Source organism: Haemaphysalis longicornis, unplaced genomic scaffold (genome assembly GCF_048455015.1).
Source record: "Haemaphysalis longicornis isolate Haplotype H1 unplaced genomic scaffold, Haemaphysalis longicornis Haplotype H1 scaffold_3, whole genome shotgun sequence".
Lineage (NCBI taxonomy): Eukaryota > Metazoa > Arthropoda > Arachnida > Ixodida > Ixodidae > Haemaphysalis > Haemaphysalis longicornis.
The window spans coordinates 108680975-108705306 of NW_027526335.1; the positions used below are offsets into that span (position 1 = coordinate 108680975).

The 24332-nt window shown below is 45.3% G+C and overlaps 1 protein-coding gene across 1 annotated transcript in view; it reads left to right on the top strand.

Moving 5' to 3' along the window:
• Nucleotides 1-24332, top strand: part of LOC144175375 (MAM and LDL-receptor class A domain-containing protein 1-like) — a 167082-nt gene that overhangs the window by 55667 nt on the left and 87083 nt on the right. The window contains exons 18-30 of the mRNA XM_077704458.1: nt 1462-1572; nt 3991-4207; nt 6583-6747; nt 10856-11080; nt 12812-12844; nt 13301-13435; nt 14331-14469; nt 17126-17234; nt 18262-18343; nt 19660-19785; nt 21418-21565; nt 22043-22154; nt 23563-23659. Of these exons, the coding sequence (XP_077560584.1) occupies nt 1462-1572; nt 3991-4207; nt 6583-6747; nt 10856-11080; nt 12812-12844; nt 13301-13435; nt 14331-14469; nt 17126-17234; nt 18262-18343; nt 19660-19785; nt 21418-21565; nt 22043-22154; nt 23563-23659 (1699 nt within the window). The remainder of the gene's footprint in view (nt 1-1461; nt 1573-3990; nt 4208-6582; nt 6748-10855; nt 11081-12811; nt 12845-13300; nt 13436-14330; nt 14470-17125; nt 17235-18261; nt 18344-19659; nt 19786-21417; nt 21566-22042; nt 22155-23562; nt 23660-24332) is intronic.

Below are 24332 nucleotides of genomic sequence, written 5' to 3' on the forward strand. Positions count from 1 at the left end.
GAGTATTCTTACGGCGCTTGTCTTCAGAGCTATGAGTAGTAAATACGCTGTATTATTTTGTTGTTTTATAGCTTTGTTTTGGTTCTTTTCCCCATGTGATATCCATTTTGGACAATTATTCTGATTAAGCCGCAATGGCAAATTTTTTGCAGATAAAAAGATTTTTTTCCTATTCTCTTCCACTAATTATCTTGGCTTACATTATTTTAACGAATAAATGAGTTCACTTCACCAATTAGAAATTGTTTTTGTTAATGAATAGCGTTACACGGTTGGTCCGCTCTATCGCGATTTCTTATTCGTGTTTCTGTCGTTCTTTTACGGCTTATCGTTTCATTTTTTTGGAATGGGGCCGTATATGAGTTACACATTTTTTGTTGGTTAATTTTTACAGGCTGTTTCGTTTTGTTTATTCTTAAAAATTTCTTGAAACCAAGTTATCTCTATTGACGCTATTATAACAGTTAAGCCTGGTACGTCCAACAATCGAATTTCTCTGCCGATGCAGGACACTACTAGTTTGGCCTGTTTTCATATTTTTTGCGTTTCTGTCTGTATTTGCTAGATGTTTTATTTTTTGTCTTAGTTTTGTGGAGCGGTGTATAAGATAACATATTCTTGATTTTGGTAGTGAGTTTCTGCAATTCTTCTTGTATTTTTGTATTCCGAAGTTCCCTCGACCAAATGTTGCCGTTCACGCTATTATGACGAGTAAAGGTGCTAACTCACCAATTATGCATTTTTGTGCAAAGGAAGGGCGGTTCACAGTTATACGGTTCGGACTAGCGTATAGGTGGCAAGAAATGTTACGCATTGAATTGTATACCATAAACGCAGAAATTATGAATATTAAACTCGATGAAGAACCTGAGTTAGCCTTCATGAAGAAAACCAAGAAAAATGGCAGCATCTCTACTAAGTGAATGATAGTGAGGGTGCGGAGTACGGGGACTCAAAATGACATCCAAGTTGCGCCCTGAGTGACGTCCTGTTTGCGTCCCGACCGTCCTTTGATTTGAGCCGTGAGTTGCACCTTGATTATTCCCTAAAGGGAACTGCCACTACCGGCTCAAATCGAATTTCGCTTGATTTTCGCTTGATGGTGGTGTGCGCACGGAATGATGCGGACGGACATTGGGAGGCCCTAAGGTACTGCGCGCCGTTACAGGCGAGGGAGTAAGCCATTTGACTCTCGGGCTCATCGTCGTAGCCCAATGGGTAAGACGACTGACACTAACTGAGTCTGGTCTACCAGACACAGGCTCGAAGCGTGCCGGTGCCTGTGTGATTTTGTGCGATTGTAAATGCTATGCGCACGGACGCGGACAGACATTGTTTGGTCCTAAAGTACTCCGCACCTAATAGTAGTTTGTACACAAGAGGGAAGATACGAAATGTGCGTGAAGGATGGGGCAGTGGCGTGACCACGTCTGTCTTGCTACGTTTCTTCTCGGCACGCAGGTTGAAGTGCTGGCGAACGGCAAGAAGCAACCTGTGTGGAAGCAGTCCTTGTTTCCCTCCGCATATTGGATGCTAGCTAGGGTGCAGATTGTTCAAGAAAACAAGTTCAAGGTGAGTCACCCTTACCCCATTTCGTGCGTCTGTTTGATCTTCCGGTGGCCCCAAAATAACAGAGCAATTACATTAGAAAAACGCTATTATGCAGCATTGGCAGTGGTTGTTAATAATTGTGTAATTTTGCATAGTCTAAACCATATAAATACTATAAATCAACAACAGAAGGGAGGACGAATTAAAACAAGTGGGCTATTGGGTTTGAACTCGTTTGCAAATTAACATAATTAATAATAGGTTCTTCATATAAATAATTAAGTATATTGCTTCTGAGAGGGGCACGGAAAAAATTTACACCATCTTCCCGCGAGGGGAACCATGGAGTAGATGCGAAGCATCGGGGGTTGCCGTTGCGTTATTCAAATCATCGGACGATGTCATCGGAGCGCCGGCGGCGGAACGACTGAGCGGAGCGGCGCACTTACCGCGTTTATATGCAGCGGAATGAGAGAGAGCAGCGCATAGCAGCGCATGCGCATGTGTTAACCCGCAAGCTGCGCGCTAACGCACGGCTGGCACGGCGACGGGAGCAAGCTGACCACGCTGACGCACAGATGGCGCTGCGGTGAGAGCGGCCGAGCGCACAGCGGCCGCGCCGAGGATGCGGACTACGCCGCGACAACGACGCGGGGCAAGGCGAGTTAGAGATGCATCGCATCTAATATGAACAGAGGATATGTTTTGTGGCAGCCAACACAGTACAGCGCTTGTGTTTCATCCCATAAGCGTATACATATCTACGGAAGAAGATGTATGGCTGCTTCCAGCGGAAATAGCTCGGTACGCGCGTTGTTAAAATAATACTGGTATCTCGTCTAGAACAGAGATTAAGTTCAGGAGGACGGAGGTACTAGCCGTTTTTAGAAACTGTGTAGCTCAAGGAAGGAGGTATACCTTGAAGGGAATCGCAGAAACGAGTCTTGACTTGCTCCCCCACCAGTCTGAACCTTTCTTTCCCCGTGCCCGCACGCATCACAGGTCCCCATACCCAAAGCCCGGTCCAACCGTCACGTTAGCCTCTAGCTCCATCCCTCAAGTGACTGCAATACGCATAATTGCGTCTCCTCCCACGCAGACTGATCGGGGTTAACCTTCTCGCCCAACCACATGTTACAGCGACCCAGCTCACACATGTCATTCGATTAGCATGCACTCAAAATCAAGGCCTCCACGCATAAGACACATACCCGCTGGTACAAGCCCTCTTACTCAGTCGGATTAGTTATGGCACTCCCTGCTTCAGCCTCAGGACGATAGAACACTCCCAACTAGATGCCCTCATCCTAAAACCTAATAAAATCGTTCTTAGACTGCCAAATTTTACCCTTGCAGCCCGCTTTCTACACTTTGGTCTTCATAACACCCTCCTCGAGTTAATCGAAACGCAGCTGAAAGTTTTCACTCTTACCGATCTGGTTGTTCGGTTCGAACTGAGCCTCACCGCACCAACTGGCAGTGAAGCTCCCATCCTCAACCCCTCAGGCATTCGTAATAAAACACTCGCCTCGCCAATCCCGAAGCCATCCCACATACAACAAGGGAAGACGACATGCCCAGGTCCGCCTACTAAAATACTGCACGAAGCCTGACACTGGCTACATGGATGTGGCCGGATACCCCTAGCTATCTGCACATGCTGTCCCCATAACCGAGTTGCACAACACCGTTATAAGATCCGCCACTCTTCTCAACGCCTCAACCACACCAGTCCTAAAAACAACCACCACAGCATCCTTAGACTTCGTGACCTTTCATAAACACAGGCCTACCGCATACCTGGTTAACAGAGGTAGATCTAGCTTTACCGTACGGTTGGGTGGTAAGGGAGATGAGGTGTAGCTCCAGATGTAATGGTTTAAAGGCGCTTCTATCGGCACCCGCCGCGGTAGCTCAGTGGCTCTGACGTTGTGCTGCTGAGTTCAAGGATGCGGGTTCGATTCCCGGCCGTGGCGGCCGTTTTTGTGATGGAGGCGAAAAGCGAAAACACAAGTGTGTTCGAGACTTCGGAGCATGTGTGAGATCTCCAGGTGGTGGAAATTAATCCGGAGCCCTCTACTACAGCGCGCCTCATCGCCTGCGTAGCCTCGGCGAGTTAAACGCCACGATCAATCAATCAATGAAATTTCTATCGGCCTGCTGTGATGCTCTGAAGCGCCCCACTCGCCCCCCCCATCCCATCGATACAAGAATGCTCCCGTGGTAGCTGCTGGCATCGCTGACTTACCGCAATTACAAACTTCGGCACGCTGTAGACGTTATTGAACGCCATTTACTTCATTCTTTGCAGACTTCTACAAATACCACAGCTGGGTAGGGACTTCAATATTTATTCGTAAACACTTGTCTATACATGATAATTGCGTTTCTGCCCTTTCTACCCTTCAGGTTTCTCCTAAGTGCTTGAAATGCGCGCAGGTGGTGTTTCGAGCAAAGATTCCTGGACGTTTACCCACAGCACTCAACCTGGACAACGTAGTTCTGCGACAGCGGCCATGTGACCACCCTGCTAGCTGCAATTTTGTGGACGGCATATGTGGCTACGTGAACCAACATCAGGGCCCTTTGCGTTGGCTCGTCGGCAACGGCCGTTTGGAGAGTCCTAGTCTTCAACCGAAATTTCCAGTTGGTCAAGGTGCGCCTTATTTTCCCTTAGTCAACTGTTAAAATAAAAGCATTCTGTTTTTGGTAGAATCACACCTATGGACACTAAATAGGACGGACAGTTTAGCTGCTGGCTGTAGGTTTGAAGTCTACTATGGTTGGTGCAAGCCTGTACCTCACAATGGAAAAGCAAAGTAATTTGAAGAGCTGCTTTGTTATTAGAGTACACTGTAATTAAGTGACGCGTGGAAATAGGTGCCGCAAAGCACTGAAAACACGAATTGTGGGCAAAGTTATATCACTCCCATTATTAAGCAAACACAGCTTCGCGACATGAGCGCTTGGAGTAGGGTCGTCAACAGAAGGCATGGACGGTCCACAGGAACTAACTTTATTTTCGGGCGCCTGATGTTGGGATTCGTTTTCTGAGAGCGTGAATTCTGAGGTCTCATAGGTGGCTTTCTCAATGTTGCTTAAGGCCAGCGAGTGAAAAGCAATAGCGAAAAGCCACCTTTATAACCGAGTGATAAATTTCTTTACAAAAAACATAAATAAAACTGGTGGCGCTGCGCATTTCTCCATGAAGTGATGCCTCTGCAAAGTGCTAAACACCTTTTAAATGCTGTTCTGCAGTAACGCTGTCGACAATATCATCATAATTACTAGTTGTGATAGCTCAGCCATCATCAAAATACTTAGCTCTCGGCATCTCCGTGTGTAAATCGCGCCTCGCTTGGTCTGTGGCCCACCAAACCAGACGATCAACGTGCAGCCGGTATCCAGTTTTGCTGCTGCGCGTAACGTAATACCAATTAATTTGCTAATGTTACGGCACCCATTTATCGGTGTGAAGCCTCTGCAATATTGATGATTAAGTCGGTATCTGCTTACGTTTGCAAAATATCTTAGGGCAGTATTAGTATAAAAAGTGTTCGAGTAAAACATGGGCACGATATTGAGATAAAAATTCCTGTACTGCTTGTAAATAAATCAAAACAGAAAGAGTGCCACGGTGGAATAGAAAGGACTGATTAATTGCTTTAGCAAAAACACAAGCAACTTGTCCACGGAAGCTCCTGCATCAGCGTAAGCTTAATCAAGAACATCACCAAACTAAAAAAGTGCAAAGACATTATTATTTAATACACCAATTAAATATATGTCATCGCCGGTTTCAAATAACACGACATCAGTCGTCCAGTTTATCTCTGCCGAGTTGATCTCTGCCCATTCTGTCACTTTGCGCACGCTAGTGTTCGCAATTACGATAATTTTTTTAATTGTATCCACGCAAATACGCACACGTACACAGAGGCAGACAGACAGACAAACGGACTTACGTGCTCCGCTTCTTATCTGACTCGAGCCAAGCTCTAAAAATGCAGGCGCTGGAAAAAGATTAAACTGTATGTTCATCTCTGCGGAGGCGGATGGTACGGATGCTCTTATTTCGTTAGAGATTGGTTAGACAGGCAGGATGGTTTTACTCGCGTACATCAATGCAGTATGTAACAGCGAGGACCACGCGAGTCTCTGTGTTCTTTGAGGCAATTTACGTTGGAAATCTGAAAGCGAAAATGTGCTCGCAGTACCGATCACGATGCGCTCACACTGGCTCAAAAACCAGGAATGTTTGTGGCTGAAAGCCGAAAACCGCGGTTTAATTTTGCATACCCAGCCTGAGCAGAACCTGAAATATAAGCAACTGTCCAAAATGCCCGGCTGTCTACCATTTGTCATATAAGGTATCTTGCACGCATACAATATAGTCCATCTGGTTGACGATTGCTTTGAATTCATCGAACGTTTTTAGGGTTAATAGCACTTTAGGACGTCTCTGTGGGAACTAAGGCATGATGCCAGGTGATAGCTGTATATCTACCCACTCAATAGCCGCGGATACACAATATATGTCTATAGTAGTCAGACAAGTACCATATTTCACACTTTGAGACGAGGAGCGTCTATCCTACTTATGCCGCTGACGCTGCTACGGTACTGTACACACATGTATTCGAACGGTAGAACAGCAATTGCGCGTTATTGAAAATTAAGGTGTGTTTGATATTCTGAAAGAATTCTTGTGGAGAGTTAACTTTGATAAAGGGGATTCCCCCAGATTTCTTGACATGACGATGGTGATGAGGGCTTGAAACGTTCCATTGCGTACGTAGAATTGCACGTGAAGGTAAAGCTTCCTTGGCAGCGAAGCAAACGGGACTATATCTTGCAGTCATATCAACCGCAATTCACGACGCCAGGGTTTCAACTAGAGAAAGGTCAAGTCATCCAAACTTTCATCACAGATGCACACACTTTTGTTGTGTGACACTTGTAACTTCTCAGTATGGTTTATTTTAACACTTTTATAACTCGTTATTGTCTGCCTTGGCGTGATTTGCACAGGCGTTCCTCCGACATTCGCCTACCTTGATCTGACGACTGGGAAGGCGGAAAATGACCTGCGTCCACCTTCAGAGAAACAAAAGACTGTTGGCCTGGCTAGTCCTCTTTTCGATGTCAGTGACGACAACACCAAGCTCAACTTGTTCTATCTGAGGAACGGGCCAGGTGAGTTAGTTGCAACCAGCTCTTTCCGTTATGCTTGTGATAATGCTTGAATCACTTGCTGTGTCTTAAGGGCAAGTCACATACGCTTAGGGTAATTCGATTTTATTCCTGGTTAGCGAAGTTTCTTGCTACAATGAATATTTGTGAAAAATATCGGTTTCTTATCTTCTATTATTTACGTTACGTTGGTTTGGGTCACCTTTCTGACGTAGTAGTTTAAACACGTTACCTGTTTTCACGTCGATACAAAGAAGAACTGAAAACTAATAGCACTTGTTAAAACTGCAGTTGTTTTTGTACTGCACTGTTCTCGTCATAACCTAAAGTATTCTCTACGCGCTATGTTTAGTGCAGTAAATGCATAGTATTCCTAAGTTTTTCCGCATGCCGAGACATGCCAGTAAGAATAATTAATGTTTACATGATTAGGAATACTACGAGACGCAGCAAACCTATAAGGGAATGAAATGTGCTCACAAAAAGTCTTTTCTGATATAAAAGTGTCACAGGTGTTCGTCAAATTTGGCACGTCCATGATCAAGACAGTTGATTATTTTCCTCTTTAAATCTTGTATGGCTGCCAGAGAATACCATTGCCAGAAAATAGATTATGTGATTGTGCAGTGCACCAACATACCAACCAACACGTGTTGTCATAACTCAGTGGGAAGTCGCTACCAAAAGAAATGACGGCTTCTGTTTTGTCACTGGGGAATCCCTCTGAATAGATGTCGAGAATTGGAGTTGGTACATTGACGTTGCAGTGAACTTCGGAGCTGTGAATTTGCTGTGAATACCCAACAGCTAACCTCGTAATTGGACAATGACCTTCATTGGGTAGGTGCTAATGCGTACGTATGGGCGGGTATATTGACGTCGCAGCCAAATAGAAATTGTAGAATGAGACGTCCGCTTCTGAGGACTGGTGTAAACTGTACTAGCCAATTTGTCCCGAGTGCGTAGGTTGTTAGTTGATCGCAGCCAAATGCAAATTCCGAGGAGGTTTTTCAGGTTACATGCAGCCATTAGGGTTTTGACGACAGCATGCGGGCTGTATGCAGCCAAAAAAAATGAAAGTAGCTCACACCAACACGCACGACTTGAAGGTAGCGAAGCTTTACGGAACCTTCACGGCCATCACGACAGTTTAAAGGAGCCATGAAGAGAAAATACAACTTCGTTTAATTTGAAAGAACTAGGATTCAGTATCTCACTCAGCTCCATTACAGCCACAAAAGATGTTTTTTTAACGAAAAAAAAGCAAGAAGTATTTAAAAACTTTCAAATTTTCCGCCACGGTGACGTGTTATGAGCAAGAATGACGTCATACGGGCCAACAATAAAACATAAGTTTCAGTACGTTAACTGCACGTTAGCATTCAAGTGATGCGGTAAAATGGAACTAGATGCCCCATTACAGACGTCCAGTCATGTGTCGTCGCGACAGGTCAGTTAGGCGGCCGCCAATCGCACAAACAAGGTTCCGTGACGTCATAGAAAAGTTGCGGGAAATTGGCTAGGGGGTCGCGACTGCTTCACACGTTTTCTTTAATATCTCCGTTATTTGTTCGAAGATTGCGATGATATTGGTATCATTGTTATCGGGACTAAGCAGTCTTTCTAATAAACCCAACTTGTATTTTGTCTTCATGGCTCCTTTAAGTCCACGATTTGAGCCGATTTGCGTCCTATTCAGTGCCGCAGTGACCTTTACTCCGCCGTTGTTGCTATAAGTGCGAGCTCCCTCCATTTTTTGGAAGTGATAATCATTGGACATCACCTCAGAGTGGCATGTGCCATGACGCGTCTTTATCGTTCCGAGCAAGTGTTGCCACGATTATGGCGAATGCAAGAGTCTTTCTCGTTCCGAGCAAGTACTGCCCTGATTACGGCGAATGCTGGAGTTTCTTTTTTTTTGCCAATCTTTGCTAATCTCCCTAGGTGGGTATGCGTGGCTTGACAAGCGTTCGCCGGGGATGCTGAGCGGTCACCGCGAGGACGCACACACGAGCGCTCGGCGTTCTTTTGGTTTTTTTAAGTGCCATGTGGTCGCCGCAATTTTGGCCAATCGCCCTAAGTGGGTATGCTTGGCTTGACAAACGTGCGCAGGGGACGCTGAGGGATCGTCGCGAGGCACCCACATACAAGCGCTACGCATTTTCTTGGTTTTGTAACTGCCGGGCGGTCACCGCGAGGCTCGCACTCACGAGCGCGCTCGGCAATTTCTTGGTATTTTTAACAGCGGACAAAAAATTAAAATTTGCTGAACAGCTTCGCTGTTGAAAAGAAGTTTGCCGACAGTCTCTGGTGACATGGCTACGGAGACGAAGCTTTGTGGGCGATTATGCAAGAGGGATGCTCACGTACTAATTGAACAAAGGGGCCATGTATGGGTTTTGCGGCGCGGGTTTTGCCATTTTGTTTTGTTTTAATTTTTACACCGAAAGTGTTTTTATTCGGTTTCATGCATTTTTTTTCAAGTGACAAGAAGTTGTCCGTCAGTAAAAGCACTGCTCTCTGTCCACCTACCAATCACTTGTTCGGCTGGTTTCCTCTTACTCATTCAATCTGGAAGTAGTCTCTAGCGCAGTCCCGAGGTTCTCCGCGTCTTTGATGTGCGAGACATTTCATGGGGCGATGCGTACATGTGTGTGTGCATGCTTTCTTGTTTATGGCCGCTCCTTCCAATGAAGACGTCTGCCACGGCGGAAAACAGCGTCCTAGGGGGCAGAAACTTTCAGTCTAATGTGCCGAGATCGTGACAACGGCCATTGCCGATGTCACCACCTAATTTTTACAGCAGTACGGCTCCCGAGCTACGGTAAGGACCGAGGTCGTTCTAATACTGCTACTACTGTAGCTGGAAAAAAGAAGTAATGTTTGTTAAAAATTCTGGGTCACTTCAGCTTCGCTGGTCGTGCATCTTCACAAAGTGGAATGGCTGATTGTTTTTATATTGACTTTCTGTATGCTGGGTATACTGGGGGCCTGTAAAAAGTAAATAGGATGGTCGCTGGTGAACCAAGTGACGATTGGCGTTTTATTATCGCTTCCAGTTCATCGCGCCAGTTCACATTCTCACAAGACGAAACTTTAAAAAGCAGAGAGTTTATAACATACACTTGAAAAAAATTACACCATGTTCCCGTAGGAGAACCCTGAGTAGTATGCGCAGCAGCCATGGGGTCGACTGAAGTTCCCATTAGTTTTCAATTAGTCGTTTCCGTTGACGTTCAGCTTCACGTGCCTTCGTTGTATCAGTAGCTTCTTGACGTAGTTTTGATGAGTGAAGGACATAAGGCGCGTTCGTAGCACATGCTCCCGTCTCGGTTTGTAGCGCAGTGGGAAGAGCGCCATGTACCTCCCGTTGCGGCCAGAGAGTCGTGGAATCGAAACCGGGCGCCGCCTAACTATTTCTGTTTATAGTGGACTGCTCTGACGTTAGCCCAAACGCTGACGGGGCTGAAGAGACGCGCATTCGCAGTAGAGTGCGGACGGCGGACAACGACAACCAAAACGAGGGAGGACGGGAGGCGTGTTTCCAAACGCTTCGCTGCACAGAGCACCCACGTGACATGTGTGATGTCACTGCGCGCGCTATTCTTTTGAGCGCCTGCTAAAACGAACCACCCGTTCTGGCTTGGTAGCCTTGACGTAGAGCACTGGGTATTGACGCTGACGGCTTGGGTTCGAGCCCCAGCGCGTCTATCTCTTGTTTTTTTTTTTTTTTCATTGACGATTTTATTTCGACGTTTCATTTTTTTTAAACAGAAATCTACGCGTCGTTTTGTTAATAATGAGGATTTGGTATGTTTTAGGTCGCTATAGGCTTGGGGCGCTGCCAATAACCACGTTGAATTACCGTTCTTCATCGCGCGAACAGACATGTCACGTGGGTGCTCTGTGCAGCGAAGCGTTTGGAAATACGCGGACGGGACACAGCCCCGAGCATGAAATGCTTCGCATCTAAAATATTGCTAGCCCCATAGCTACCAAGATACCCCGTATATTGATATTTGACTTATCTTACGAAGAGGGCCATCAATCCAGATACGATCGGGGTCGTCCTGCATGATCTAAGCCCATGTTCCCATTTATTCGTTTTCAGACATTAAGTCCGCACGCCTGGTCTCATCGTGCTATGGAGAAAAGGAGTCTTCGAAGGAGACAGGACGGCAAGAACTCGAGTTGCCCTCCGTTACAGTGTGGTCGTCAGTTTCTATGACGTTGCGAAAGGGTACTAATTGCCAGCTGACGGTGGTCGTCACCCGCGGTGATGGCAGCAATGGGACCATGGCAGTCGGCCCTATTCAAGTGACCCGTCCGCAACAAAGTACGTAGCACCCGAGCCATGTTTTCTGTGAAATGATTTCCTTCCACGGTAGCGGTCGAACTGCTTTTCTCTGAAAATTCTAAAGAATGCCCTTTCTTGCAGTGGCCAATCTGCATGCAGCACGGTTTTTAAAGAGGGTTTGCACATTGCACAAGTTTTAATTGGCAAAAAATGCGTACCTATACCTAGTGTATTAAGCTTCGTGTGCATGCTGCGTAAGTCGATTGCATTACTCTCGTAATTAAAGTAGAGTGCTTTAAATTGACAATAAAGAGGCTCCCTGTCCCAACGGGAATTTCCTTCTGCCAGAATATGGTGCAAACAGCAGCGCGTACAGGAATTTGAGGGATGCTGAAATACTCTTCCGGTGTTAAATATTCTGGGGCTCCATACTGAGGCATGAATCTGTTTCGTCCCTCGGCATGCACACGTCGGCCACGAACGTAAACCAAAGGGATGAATCGGGCATCGTGGTATGCTGAAAAATTGACTTGCTTTTTTCGTGCCTTTCAGGTTCGCTGGACGCCTTCTGATTGTTTAATTGAATCCGTAGGCTCCACATCAGGCGGATCTTGGAACAAAAATATGCTGGTGTACCTACAATGCCGATTTGCGATTGAAATTTCGGAGGTCCTGCATTATTTTCCCGCTGTGCTGGTCCTCCCGAACGTATATTCCATGAGTAAACGCAGGGGACCAGTCTGCTGGGACTGGCGAGGAATACCAGTCAGCGTAGATTATCGTTTGGTGGGCCGAGTTTGCTGCTACACAATCGACATAACAACATGGTTTCCTGGATGATTACATCAAATAGCATGCCCATTCACTCTCAGGGGAAGGATGTTCTTTAGCTGTACAAGGCTCTAGCTTGGTCTCAGAACTCTAAATGTAAGCTGCTAAAACATGTATCAGAGAGCTTTTAAATTTTCGTCCTCACAAGTGTCATGTCATCTCTGCCAGCAGCCTCCTTCTTGGTAGTTTTGTAGAGAAAGTTATGCACCTACAGAGCTGAAGTTTGCTAACCTTTCCCTATCCACACTGCGTATGTGTTTTCGTTTCAACGACAATCATGTCTTACCGTTAGACGACCCTCGCACAGGTATTCCAGATAGCTACTCAATACTGTGTAAATGGGTTAGCGATACCATAGAGGGAGCATAAAGAACGAAAGCGTTTACCAGTATTTACACCCTTGAATCAATAGTCCAGAGATAGCCGTGATACAATTCCGTTTTCACGGGCACCCGTGGTAGTTTTAAAAATTTTGAAATCATTGCAATGAATTGTAACCGACGCGTTCGGAGGAAGCGATTGAGGATTTAGTACTATGTACGGGTAAATTGACGTCGCACAACTGTGTCTGAAGAACAATTCACACGAGTATATGAATTGTTAAAGAGTAAATAAGGTTCCCTTCCGTACTTTTCCGAGTACAAGGCAGCCAAGGTCGGAAATCGTGGTTAATAAGGGCAACGAATAGCGCGAGGGTTTTCTCCTGAGATTCCCTAGGTGATTCGTCCCCGCTATCTATGATTATGTCCTATTGAAAAATTTCTTTTTCGCAGAGCTGACATAACACATTATTTTAACTATAACGTAATGATGCTGGCTATTTCTGTATCATAAAAAGGTGTTTCTCAGACCAGGTAATTTAACAAAGCGGTAATTCAAGAAATGACTGCTAAACTGCATTTATTTTAGGCTTTGACAGCCCGTTTTGGTTCATTTCAGCTGGACCACCTGAGTCATCTAAAGAATCATCAAGTGAGTATATAGAGTATAGTATCTTCATTTTCCTTTCCGTTTACTGCATGGTCTATACGAACGTCATGCGCAAACGTGTAGTGAAACCACATGTTACGCACAATATCGCTTTCGCGCTTGTTTTTGCTGTTTATTTCGCGTGGTCAGCCTCATTATGCCAAAATGGTAGTTAGGTATCCCACGAAAAAACTCGCGAGTAGAGGTTTCGTCGGAGGTCATAGTCTATGGTGATCTAAATAAGCCAAGGAAAGGCTTCCCTCGCGGGAATCTTACTGTATTTATATTTTATTCCCGGTATTTTGAGCCGATCTATATTTTCTCAATTAGTACACATAGTACTGCACTTCGCATTTGTAACCCTCAGGGCTCATTTGTTGTTCGGTTTACATGTGAATAAATCATAGAAAAATTGACAAGTTGCGCTTTGCTTGATGCGGTGGCCACCTTTTCCTGCAGCGTGGTGCACGTTCGAGGATGGAACAATGTGCGGCTGGAGCTCCGGCAACAGCGGTCTCAAATGGGCTCTCAACGAGCCTTCCAAGGAGATTCCTGCCTACCCGCGTTCCGATCACACACTCCAGGCATACCGAGGTGACTGTTATTTATAGTGTCTACCACTTTATTTACGCGCACGCGCTCCCTGCAGCCACTATTCTTTTTTTGTGTTCTAAAACTTTCATTTGTTTTAGCGCACAAGTGTCATAGGATTGAGAAAAGGAGTGATAAGCCGCGTACATAGATTTTTGTAGCGTACAATTTTTTTAGACTTGCGTCAATGTATGAGTCGTTTATTTGTATGCGCCAATGTATGAGTCGTTCGTAGTCGTTAATAATACAACTCATCCATGCCGGGTCTGACTACAGTAGACAATGACCTGTTTCATAACATCTGCAAAAAAATTTTTTTTTGTTACTAAATACTAACCTCAGACGCATATGAAGAACGGCCATTTACTAATTTACGGTATACAAAAACTAGCGTGTCCCTACTGTCTTTAAGAAAACGACAGCACGCACGCACGCACGCATCCACGCACACACGCGCCAATTCGTTTTTTGCAGCGAGGTCAAATTCTCCCAGTCCTGATTCCGGTGAAGCCGCTTTACTCGGTACCGATTCTCCGCTCCTTCTCGCCACCGCCGACGCCTCTTTCAAAAAATTAAAAGTCCAGCCGCTTATAACGGATCTAGCACCTGTATCAGCAGTTGCACATTTATATCAACAGTTGCACAATTACCTTTTTATGGTACGGAGGCGTGTCGTTCGCACGGAGTAGGGCGGGAATTGAAGGCGCGTTTGCGCGCACAGAAGCGCCTCTAACGTTATCAAGCTTCTCTTTAATACAGGACATGAAGTAAAACGAAGGCAGATCCACCCGTTTTTTCTGTATATGATGGTGTCAGTAGATACAAAACGCTTCGAAATCGTATCATTTTTATACAGTGCACGGAGTATCTGAGGAAAGATCTCTTTTCACTGGACCAGGTCGTTTCATCTTTGTGACGAGCGCCAAGGCAAAAGGACGCGGGTTTGCGGATTTGAATAGCCCGGAGATGGACCTGAACGGAACCAGAACAGCCTGCCTTAGCTTCTGGCGGTTCGGCATTCACGAAAACAACATAAGGTAAGCGAACATGCCTTAGTTTCGTGTCCCTGGAACGTTTTTATAGAACCTAACTTATATGCAAATTTTCAGATTGTGTGATTATGAGCATGGACATAATGTAGCACCATTTTGAAAAGAAAACACAGTTACGAGTACTGGGTACCAAGGCCCCACGAAGTGTCGGAGTCCAAATCATAGCCCTCTTGGCCACAAGTTCTGGTGTTATTGGAAAAAGCAAAATGTTTGTCACATGTTAGAAAGACATTTCATCGTGGTTTATACATCAGCGTGAACTTGGAGCGAGAAAATTACACTGCACAAGCAGTCACTGCACACTTCAGGGTGAACGGTATGAAGAGGAAAAACTACCTCGGGTTCGTACTTACCTATAGCACATACCAACAGGTGGCACAGGCGAAAAGTACTTAGGGAAACTCCGCACGTTGATTTGGTGTGCCAAAGCCAAAATTAGCGAAGCTCTTTCCGAAAGAAAAAGGCCTTGCGAGATTCCGTGCCCCAAGACTAGCATTTTCTGTGCGCACACAGCGCCATCTATCGCTTTGTCTGAAACACTCCTACTTTGTACTGCAACTGCTAAAGGGACTTGTATTCTGCCACGGTAAACTAGGGGTAGAATCGTGGATTTTGGAACAAAAGCCTCGGCTTCGAATTCTAGCAGTTCTCATATTTTTTTACCCGTGATTTTGTGTCTTAAAATGTTCGCCTAGCTAAACTGTGCGCATTCGTTTCGTAAATAAAACTGGTTTGGCATCAAATTTTTGTTTAGATGTGGAACGCGGCATATCAACACCCTTAATTACCGTTCGGCATCGCACCGGAAGCGCGGGGCTTGTACATATCTTTGAACGAAATATCGTAACGGCCATATGGCCCACAGCCACGCCAAAGAGCCAGAAAAATAAAAATATAGCTGGGCTTTCTGTGCAGGGAATCCTGGCTTCCTCGCTGGTGAGCTCACTTTCTCGCATCAGCAGTCCAATCTGGCGTTATCGTATTTAATGTACTCGAGGGCTTTGTCATAAAAATATCGACAGCCATACCTTGCTGCAACGTTTCACTGCGTCTTACCTTCTGTGTTCAGAATAAGCAAATTGTTCGGGGGACTATGAGCAACTTTAGATCATGGGGAAGTGAGTGTCATTTATAATGGAATGGCCCTATGTGACTGTCAAAGCATCTTTTTTTCAGACGCAACAGGCTCCAGGGAATGGTACCTCGGCTTGATACGAAAAATTGGCGATCTGTGTGGCCTGGGCACAGGAAATGCATGTGTGCTTTGCAGAGTAGAGATGTTTCGAATAGCGTAAATATTTGGACTTAGAAACGTAATCGAATGACCTAGGTGCGCCGTAGTGCAATGAGCAAAAGCGAGTTCACTTACGCTGTTAACTGGATCATGGCGAGGTGGTTTTTCAGCGCAGTTTTGCTTATTCAAGCGTTTGTCAAGTGCCTCAAAGAATTGTTAATGCACGCCGGCTTCAAGTCTGCTTCTTGTGAGTTCGCCATTTTTTTTTTGCTTCTTCGCACAAGCTGGCATTTCTAGGAAGTTCAGTCACTTCCGTGCGATAGATACGGGAAGCCTTGAGGCCAAGTCGATAGCGTCGTTGGCTGCAAATGTGGGACGCTGGCTTTCAGCATCGTTTGTGTGCATCTGTTCATCCCCATTTATTATTTCCGACCGAACCAAACACATGCCGATGGGTATGTGAAAACGCACGCGAACAAACCCGTAGGCCTAAACGTATGCCCAGATAGAAGATTGGCCTTAAATACACTTAACAAAGTACACTACAGTTTATTAACTTATTTTTTCGCATACCGCCACTTTTTGCCGTCAAAGATACAGCCTCACATCTTAGACAGGACCAGTAAATATCTATCTTTGCGACGTGTCCTAAAATAAGACGTCACCTCAGTCCAAAATTAAAACAGGAATACCACAAAAACCTAACAAGAATTACTGTCGCACGGCAAAAGACTTTGTTGTGACAATAGAAGTGCTCTTCTTACGTCACAGCCATCTTTTGTTGCGACACACATTTCTGTCGGTTGTTGTGACAACAGAAGTCCTCTTGTTACGTCAAAGCCATCTTTTGTTGCGACACACATTTCTGTCGTAACGACAATGTCAATTTTCTCAGTGACAAACATTCCTTGTAGTCACAACAGAGCTGCCATTTTCGCTACTCTTCGCAATGGGCAATAACATTCAAACCATGTGCTACTACTGATGACACATCAGGATCACGACATGACAGGAATTCGGCCAGACGGAACGTCAAAATAAAGACAGGAATACGACGCCCGACAGAACACCAGAATCATGGCTTGACAAGAATAGGACAAGACGCCAGTACGACACGCGAAAATACGACAAACTACAGAAATTTTTCTTCTCGCCTTTTTCGATAGGAATTTTTGAACAATGTCGGCTGCCTGTCACAAAGAACATCCTAATTTATTTCATTCTACCCTTTGCCATAATTTGTACCTTATATTCGAAACCCCTATCAGCAGCATCCCATAAGGCAGCTAAAAATGTGTCCAAAGTCGCGGCAAATCTTTAGGCTCAACTTTCTGATAAGGCGATTTCATTTAAAACATTCCTCTCACAATCTTTTCTCCCAATAATCCACTTTATCTGCTCATGCAGGACAAGTGTAAAGCTGGGAAATCGACAATTCTATGCTGCCTCCAGTCGGGCAAACCACCGCTGGAATCACGTGCTCGTCGGTTTAGACAAGCTCGATGCAAAATTCAAGGTTGGTCATGGCAGGCGATTTCTTCACACCATTTTCGAGTTGCTTTCAAAAAGTGCTTTAATAACAAATCATTCCCGTAACTGAGAGCAATACGACTAGCCATGAGTACATGGTGGTGATTAGAAAGACAAAAAATAAGCAAAGATATGGGGGACACCATACTCTCACCTGGAGTTCACTCAAGCTGGTGTGTTCCAATGAATAGGCGAGCGATTATGGTAGGCGTGCATGGTTAAATTGAAGTGGGCCAAAAACGTGTTACGGAATTGGGTGGAAAACATATCTTTGTCCACGTTGAAACTACTAGATAGAACATAAATGTAATGTATGAAAACTAGCAGCACAATTTTGAAATAGGATACCTGAGGAATGCTGCGTGTCTATCCGTTTTCCCAAGCGTGGTCAGTTTAAGCCGGTGCTAATGCAGTTGGTAGTTATGTGCTGCATGCATTTTGGACTTGAAAGTGAGAAGACGTGCCAGTTATATTGAGGTCCGTGGTAATCTAAAAAATCCCCGTAATGTGGGAAAAAAGAAAGTATACCACTCGTGACACTCAAGATAATCCATTTAGCTAACTGAAAAAAAAACTAAAGTAAGCTTCGAGAAACTGTGCTGAAAGGGACACTTGAGTAAGTTGTAACATCGTTTTGTTCACTTCCAGAATAAACTCTTGAATGAATAGGCCTCGGTTTGCGTTATTACAGTACACTTGCACGCATTGTTGGACCAGAAAGGTTATTTATAAAGTGGTATTTACCTCGCTTCAGTCTCTACATTGATTCGCTGAACCTTACAAACAAATAGTTTCCTCATGATTTCAGCTCGTGGGACCTATGTTTGTCTCTCTCTCAAAATACTTCCGTGTTTTTGCGCCTATTCAAAGTGAGAAGAAACCACTTTGACCAACCATTTTTTTCGATAAACTTCAATTGGAAGCGTTAACGTGGTCGACTCATTATTTTGGCCTCTCTACCATCTAATTGCGTCAATGCATATTACCGCCCCATGTTTCCGTGCCCACTGCAGTTGACTATCAGCGTAGCCTTGGCTCGTGGTCTGGTGGCGCTGGACGACATTGAAGTTACTGCTGGGCGGTGCCCCGAAAGAGGTATGCCAAGTACCATTTTGTAATTTCATTTCGGCAGAGCGTTTGTCCCAGCTTTCGGGAATTTTAAGGCGCGAAATATAGACAGTCGACAGCTGCATTCGTAAGGCATCCGACATGTAATATAAAGGCGTAGTTTCGGTCCCCATTAGAGACGCGTGTTTTGCTCCATTTTGTTTCTAAACATAGAATAAAAGGTTAACTCTACTAATCATAATACTATGAAAACGAGTCTACCTGTTCTCCTGCGCTATCTTTAAGGTTCTAAAGTGCAGGATTTTTTATATACTTGTCAGCGTCTATCGAACCTACGATAAACTTGGCGTAGTTCGTGATGTAGGGGGCAAACACTTTCAAGTAAACAGTAGCGTATAGATTTACGTGTAAAAAAACGAATGTGGAAGACATCTTAGCTCTTTACAAGAGCAATAAGTGTTCGTCGGCCAGCAGAATGGCCTTTGAAGAACGGACTCGGAGTAAAGGCAGACAGATATAACTCACTGTAGGAATGGGCTCTGAAACTTGGAGGCAAGGAGTGCGTACGGACAATGCAAGCAAGGAGCCGCTAAAACCTTGCTTGAGAATCTTCCTTGAGGCGCTGGAAATTAATACTGATGATTATGACAACTTTGGTGATTCTTCTTACCTGGCTTAAAATTTCACCCGTGAATCAAACCTATCACTGCCGTTTAAGGTACACGTCTGTGTTACAAAAGTAGGGTAGGTGATTAATAAACGTAGGGCTTGCCACGAAAACACAGAGCTAGGAGTGTAGTTTCAGACACAAGGCTGTGAAGTACGTCTCCAACCAAACATCGTAGATCATACTACGCACTTCCATTCGGGGTACACTGTAGCGAGCCAAGATTTCGCATACTACGCATTCACTTGAAGGCAATCATAGAAGGTGTAGCGGCGCATCCGCACTTCTTCACGCGAGCCTCATGTTGTACTCAGGTTGCGCACCGCGAATGAGTTATCCGAATATATATGGTCCATTGTATGAATTGCCCACGTGAATTTGACGATAACGTATATAGTATGGATTGTATTACGTTAAGTTTGCGATTTCATTACCCGTGGTAATGTTTCTTCTGAGTTGTACATCGTCTCCATACTATTATTCGGTTGCTATAAACTTGAAGGCCAATAAATCTAAGGACCATTCACACTGTTCTTGGCATACAAAGGCTCCAGTCAAAGGAATGTTAACAGTACCCCACAAACAGTGATTTAGGGGTATTTTAGGACGGAACTGAAAACAGTTGGGAAAATAATATCGAAAGTATTCGCCCTTACTAATGATGTCTTACTTGCAGATTTGTGCACCTTGGAACCCGGCTCGCCATGCCGCATTGTTTCTGGCGCTGACAGCTTTAGTCGCTGGAAAATTCATAGAGGAGTGAACGTAGGCATCCCTGACCACACGCTTCGGGATCTAAACGGTCAGTAGCTGTTTGTTATAAAAAACACCCCCTTGACCTTCCTTGTCACGGCGACCGCGCAACTACAGATTGTAGTTATTACGCTCTTTTTGAATTCTCTTAACGTAGGTTGTGGCGCCATTCCTGCCTCCTTGCAATACTTCGTCATTTTTGAAGTGTATTTATACATCACTGCATTTGCATGCATCGTTATCATCGTAAAAGACCTACTTCTCATTCCGGGAGCAGTAGAGTCCGTATCACGCTGATTCCCAGTGGCGCGTAAGCGCGTTAGCCAAAGCTGCACATACCGAGGAGAATGACACGATCTCCCGCGGCATTGGCTCATGGGCTGACGCGTTATGGGGGCTCAGCACAGGGATGCAGGTTCGATCACGGGCGGGCAGGCCGTTTTTATGATGGAGGCGAAAAGCAACGACGCAGAGAGTTTGGTGCTTGCTGGGATTTATAGGTTGTGTAATATCATTCTTGCGCCGGCACTACAGTCAACCCTATGGTCCAGGTGAAGCTGCAGCACGTTCAACTCCAATATCAGATTTTTGAAAAATGGCAAGCCATTGTACCTATTGTGGCGATGGATCGTGACACCTTTTGTGATGAAGGGTGATGTTAGTCTGCTGGGATATAATGACACCGTTGCGAAAAAGAACAGCCGGCGGTCATACTCCCACCACGTTAGCGACGAGCAGGTTCTAGGAAAGCGCGTTCGTATCTTCCTGAGGATTGGTTGATTGTAGGGTTTAACTCGCCTACGCAACGCATGCGATGAGACGCGCCGTAGTGGAGGAATAATATTGACCACCTAGGGATCTTTAACCTGCGCCGAAATCTCGTACACACAGGCGTTTTTGCTTCCTGAGGATGGACCCAGAAATTACTGGCATCAGATAATATGATTAAAGTATTTGCAGAAGGAATTAACGATGAAGGTTAGTGACAGCAGTTAGTATTTTGATATGGTAGGAAGCGGGACAAACGGGGATAAGAAAAAAAAACACTTAGGAAGAAGACTTAGTGTTCTTCCATGCGTATCTATTCTTTCGCGTTTTTATCACGTAGAAGTTTTCTCACGAACCAGCCAAAACGTCTACGTTGAAAGCAGTCTGAAGCTTGTTATAGAGAGTACAATTTTTCGGCGGGTGCCTGACACCATGTATAGAGGACTGCATGGCTGCACGCGTGTCGGCAGTGTCGTCGCTCATAATAGCGGCAGCGGACTGCTACACTGACATCGACCTCACGTGGCTAAGCTGCATAGGACTATACCCTTACAGAAGGGCAGTTATTTGCAATCTTCGAGCATTTATCGCCCCACTTACTCTGGTATTCTGAGTCGTTCTTCCACTCGACCTCCAGTGGAGGAGATCCTGGAAACCTAAGCACCCATGCAGAGAGAAGCATTGCTTAATCCTCACCTGAGGCTAGTTGAGGGAGCAAATGCAATGGAGGAGGGACTCAGAATAAAGCCCATGGAAACGTTAGCGATCTGCATGCAGTGCGCATTCTTCAGTAACCAAATTCTTCAGGCTATGTCCAGGCGACGTACGCATTGGTAAGACCAGTTGACATGCAGTGACTGGTGAGAAAAACATTGCAGAAGCATCCGCCAATGCCTGTGTGCTCTTCTTGCAGGCTCGTATCTTTACCTGAACACCACCGCGGTGGACTCGCATCACCCCGTGGCAAGGCTGTTTTTGTATCCACGGCCACCAACCCAAGGCACATGCGTCACCTTCTGGTGGAGGGGGAGAGGAGCACGGAGCCAAATAAACGTGTACAGGTGGGTTAAATTTCTTGAATTCAAGATGATCTGCAAGTTTGCCCCGGTTTCTGGCTGTCTGCATGGCAGCAAGCCCTCCGCAAAAACAAGCTTCTGGAAGAAACATATGGTCTTACAGTAGATGGTCGAGTGACATAGAGCTCACAGAAGATTGCCACCAGAAGTAGAACTCTCACAAGTTTGAGCATAGTTGCATTGCAAGATTTTGCTCTTAGTAATGGGAGACGGGTCACCCCAGAGTGTGTACAAAATGTATAACTTCGTAAACACGGAGCGCCTTCCTATCATGCGGTTGTTTTCTTACCGCCTAGGTTACAAAAACCAATCGTTTCACATGTGCGCAAATATGGGCGGAGATATTTCCTATCAGAGTGATACCTAAAAATTTATTTGTTGCAGTTGAGAGCGCTTAAAATTTCCCTTTTTGCTGAGTCAGCGCGAAAGAAGACAGCGAAAGTTCTTATTTTTGTTTTGCAGGTATACTAGTGAAACCTTGTTGAAAGACCCGTTAGTCTCCGTGGTCAGCAACAAAAACGGAGACTGGTGGATTGCACGCACTGTCACAATCACGTCAAGAAACACATGGAGGGTAAGCGGTGCTTGATTGCAGTTAAAAAACCAGGAGTTGCTTTTTATCTCACTGAAAGGAACGATAGATAATTATATGCCGCTCTGCCCCCTTTTTTGTGGAAGAAGCATCAGTGACGCAGTTTGTGTGAGAATGCCTGCTCAACTACCGTAATGATTGTATAGCCCCTCGTCTTGCTTTCGTGTATTAAAATAAACTCCGGAAGATAAGAATCACTCATTAAAAATTAGTCACTCCCCTAGTGATTACCGCACTTAATTGTGTGTTCCTTTGCGATGCCCCTTTCATTATTTTGAGGACAAATCCACTAAGCGATGCACTCCTGTGGCCATACCGGGGATTAAAAACCGTGCGTCTAAAATTGCTGCGAATGTAGAGAATATCACCAAATCGGGAGGACGAGCATAGCAAGTCTGCACCATAGCAAGTCTATAACTGCACCAGCCTGGCGGCATCGAGCTCACACAGTTGATTAGCTGATAACCAAAAATTGCAACATTTACTGCAGAAAAGCCAGCAAGGGACCTGTACGTACCACTGAAAGTAAGCTGACTCAGTAGCAGTATTGCTCACAATGATCACAATTGATTTATTAATAGCGACTGATGCTTGGTTGTTTGTACATTCGGGTTGCTGAATTAACGACTACGGAACGGATCGTGAAAGCATCTACTCCTACATTTTGTGCAAAGCTTACCTGCTGCATCGACGTTACACTAAACAGCTTGTAAGGTCCGCCATAAGCGTGCCGCTCTCGAGCGTGCCCCTTCCCCCCCCCTACCCGAGCGATGGGAGATCTTGATGTCCAGCCCCGACCTGTCGACGCAGCAAGAGCTCGCGTCCAGGGGCCAGGAGCTATTGGACTCATATGGGACTTGTGAATAGGGTTCCACCCCGTCTGACGCCTGCGAGCGTCACCTGATATGGGCTCAGTGAAAGTTGTTTCTCTCTCTCTCTCTCCCTCTCCCTCTCTCCCCCCTTTCTCTCTCTCCCTCTCCCCCCCTCTCTCTCTCTCTCTCTCTCTAGAGAGAGAGAGAGAGAGAGAGAGAGAGAGAGAGAGAGAGAGAGAGAGAGAGAGAGAGAGAGAGAGAGAGAGAGAGAGAGAGAGAGAGAGAGAGAGGTGTTTTGCGGGGATAATATTGTATTGTTGATATTTTTTCAAGGGGAAGCGGTTAACACCGTGCAATCATATCAGCGCTCTGAAGCTTTACCTGGCACATTTTTATGGATGAAACACAAAAACAACGGGCTTGTAGGGCTCCAGCGGCCTCCAGGTGTAGGGTGCATTTGTACATAGTAGTATATCCGCTCGCAATATCCATGCCTTTTGCGCGAAAGCGCTGTTTTGGCGTGGTATGCGGATCGTGGTACGCATTGCGTCTTTAAACTGTTTTACTTCTTCCAACAGCTCGCCTTTGAAGTAGTCGCCGCAACTGACGCGAAAGAAGAGTCGGCCGTACTGTTGGATGACATCGAGTTTACTGACGGGAAATGTCCGCCATATGGTAAGAACGACAAGAACGAGCGCGATAAATATTTGGAAACAAAAATCTGTCAGGAAACACACATACGAACGCACGCACACACACCGACATCTATAGACCATTTTAGGGGATATACCCAAGGCTGGGTAAGTTTCTGCGAAGGAAAACGTGACATCCACGTGAAATGCAGCCGTGCGATTACAACCGGAAACTATGCATCCTTTTTAGAAACTTTACGGTTGCAGGAGAATTCGTTCTGGCCCAGGAGTGGAACACGGGACCACCGTTTTCTTCAGGCAGACGTTCTAACTGGGCTAAGGAGCAGGATAGCCGTTTTTAGCACGAGAACAAAATGACCAGCATCTCTAAGTGAGGAACAAGTGTCAAGCGCCAAAATTTAGGAAAATGTCTGAGGTAGAGCAAGTTTCTTCGAGGAAAAATTTCACATCCATTTGAAATGAAGTCATACGGCTACAGCGGAAAGCTATACAACTTTCGCAGAAACCTCACAGTTGAAAAAATATACATATACTTTAGTCCAATATATACAATCATCAAGTGGTTGCTCTATAAGAGACAACCAAAATTTTCATGTGTCCCGACTAGTAATAAATACATTCGGAAATGGTCGCTATAGGTATGTTAAAGATATGAAAGTGTGTCCGATTTTTCGTGGCTCTGCACTTTCTAACTT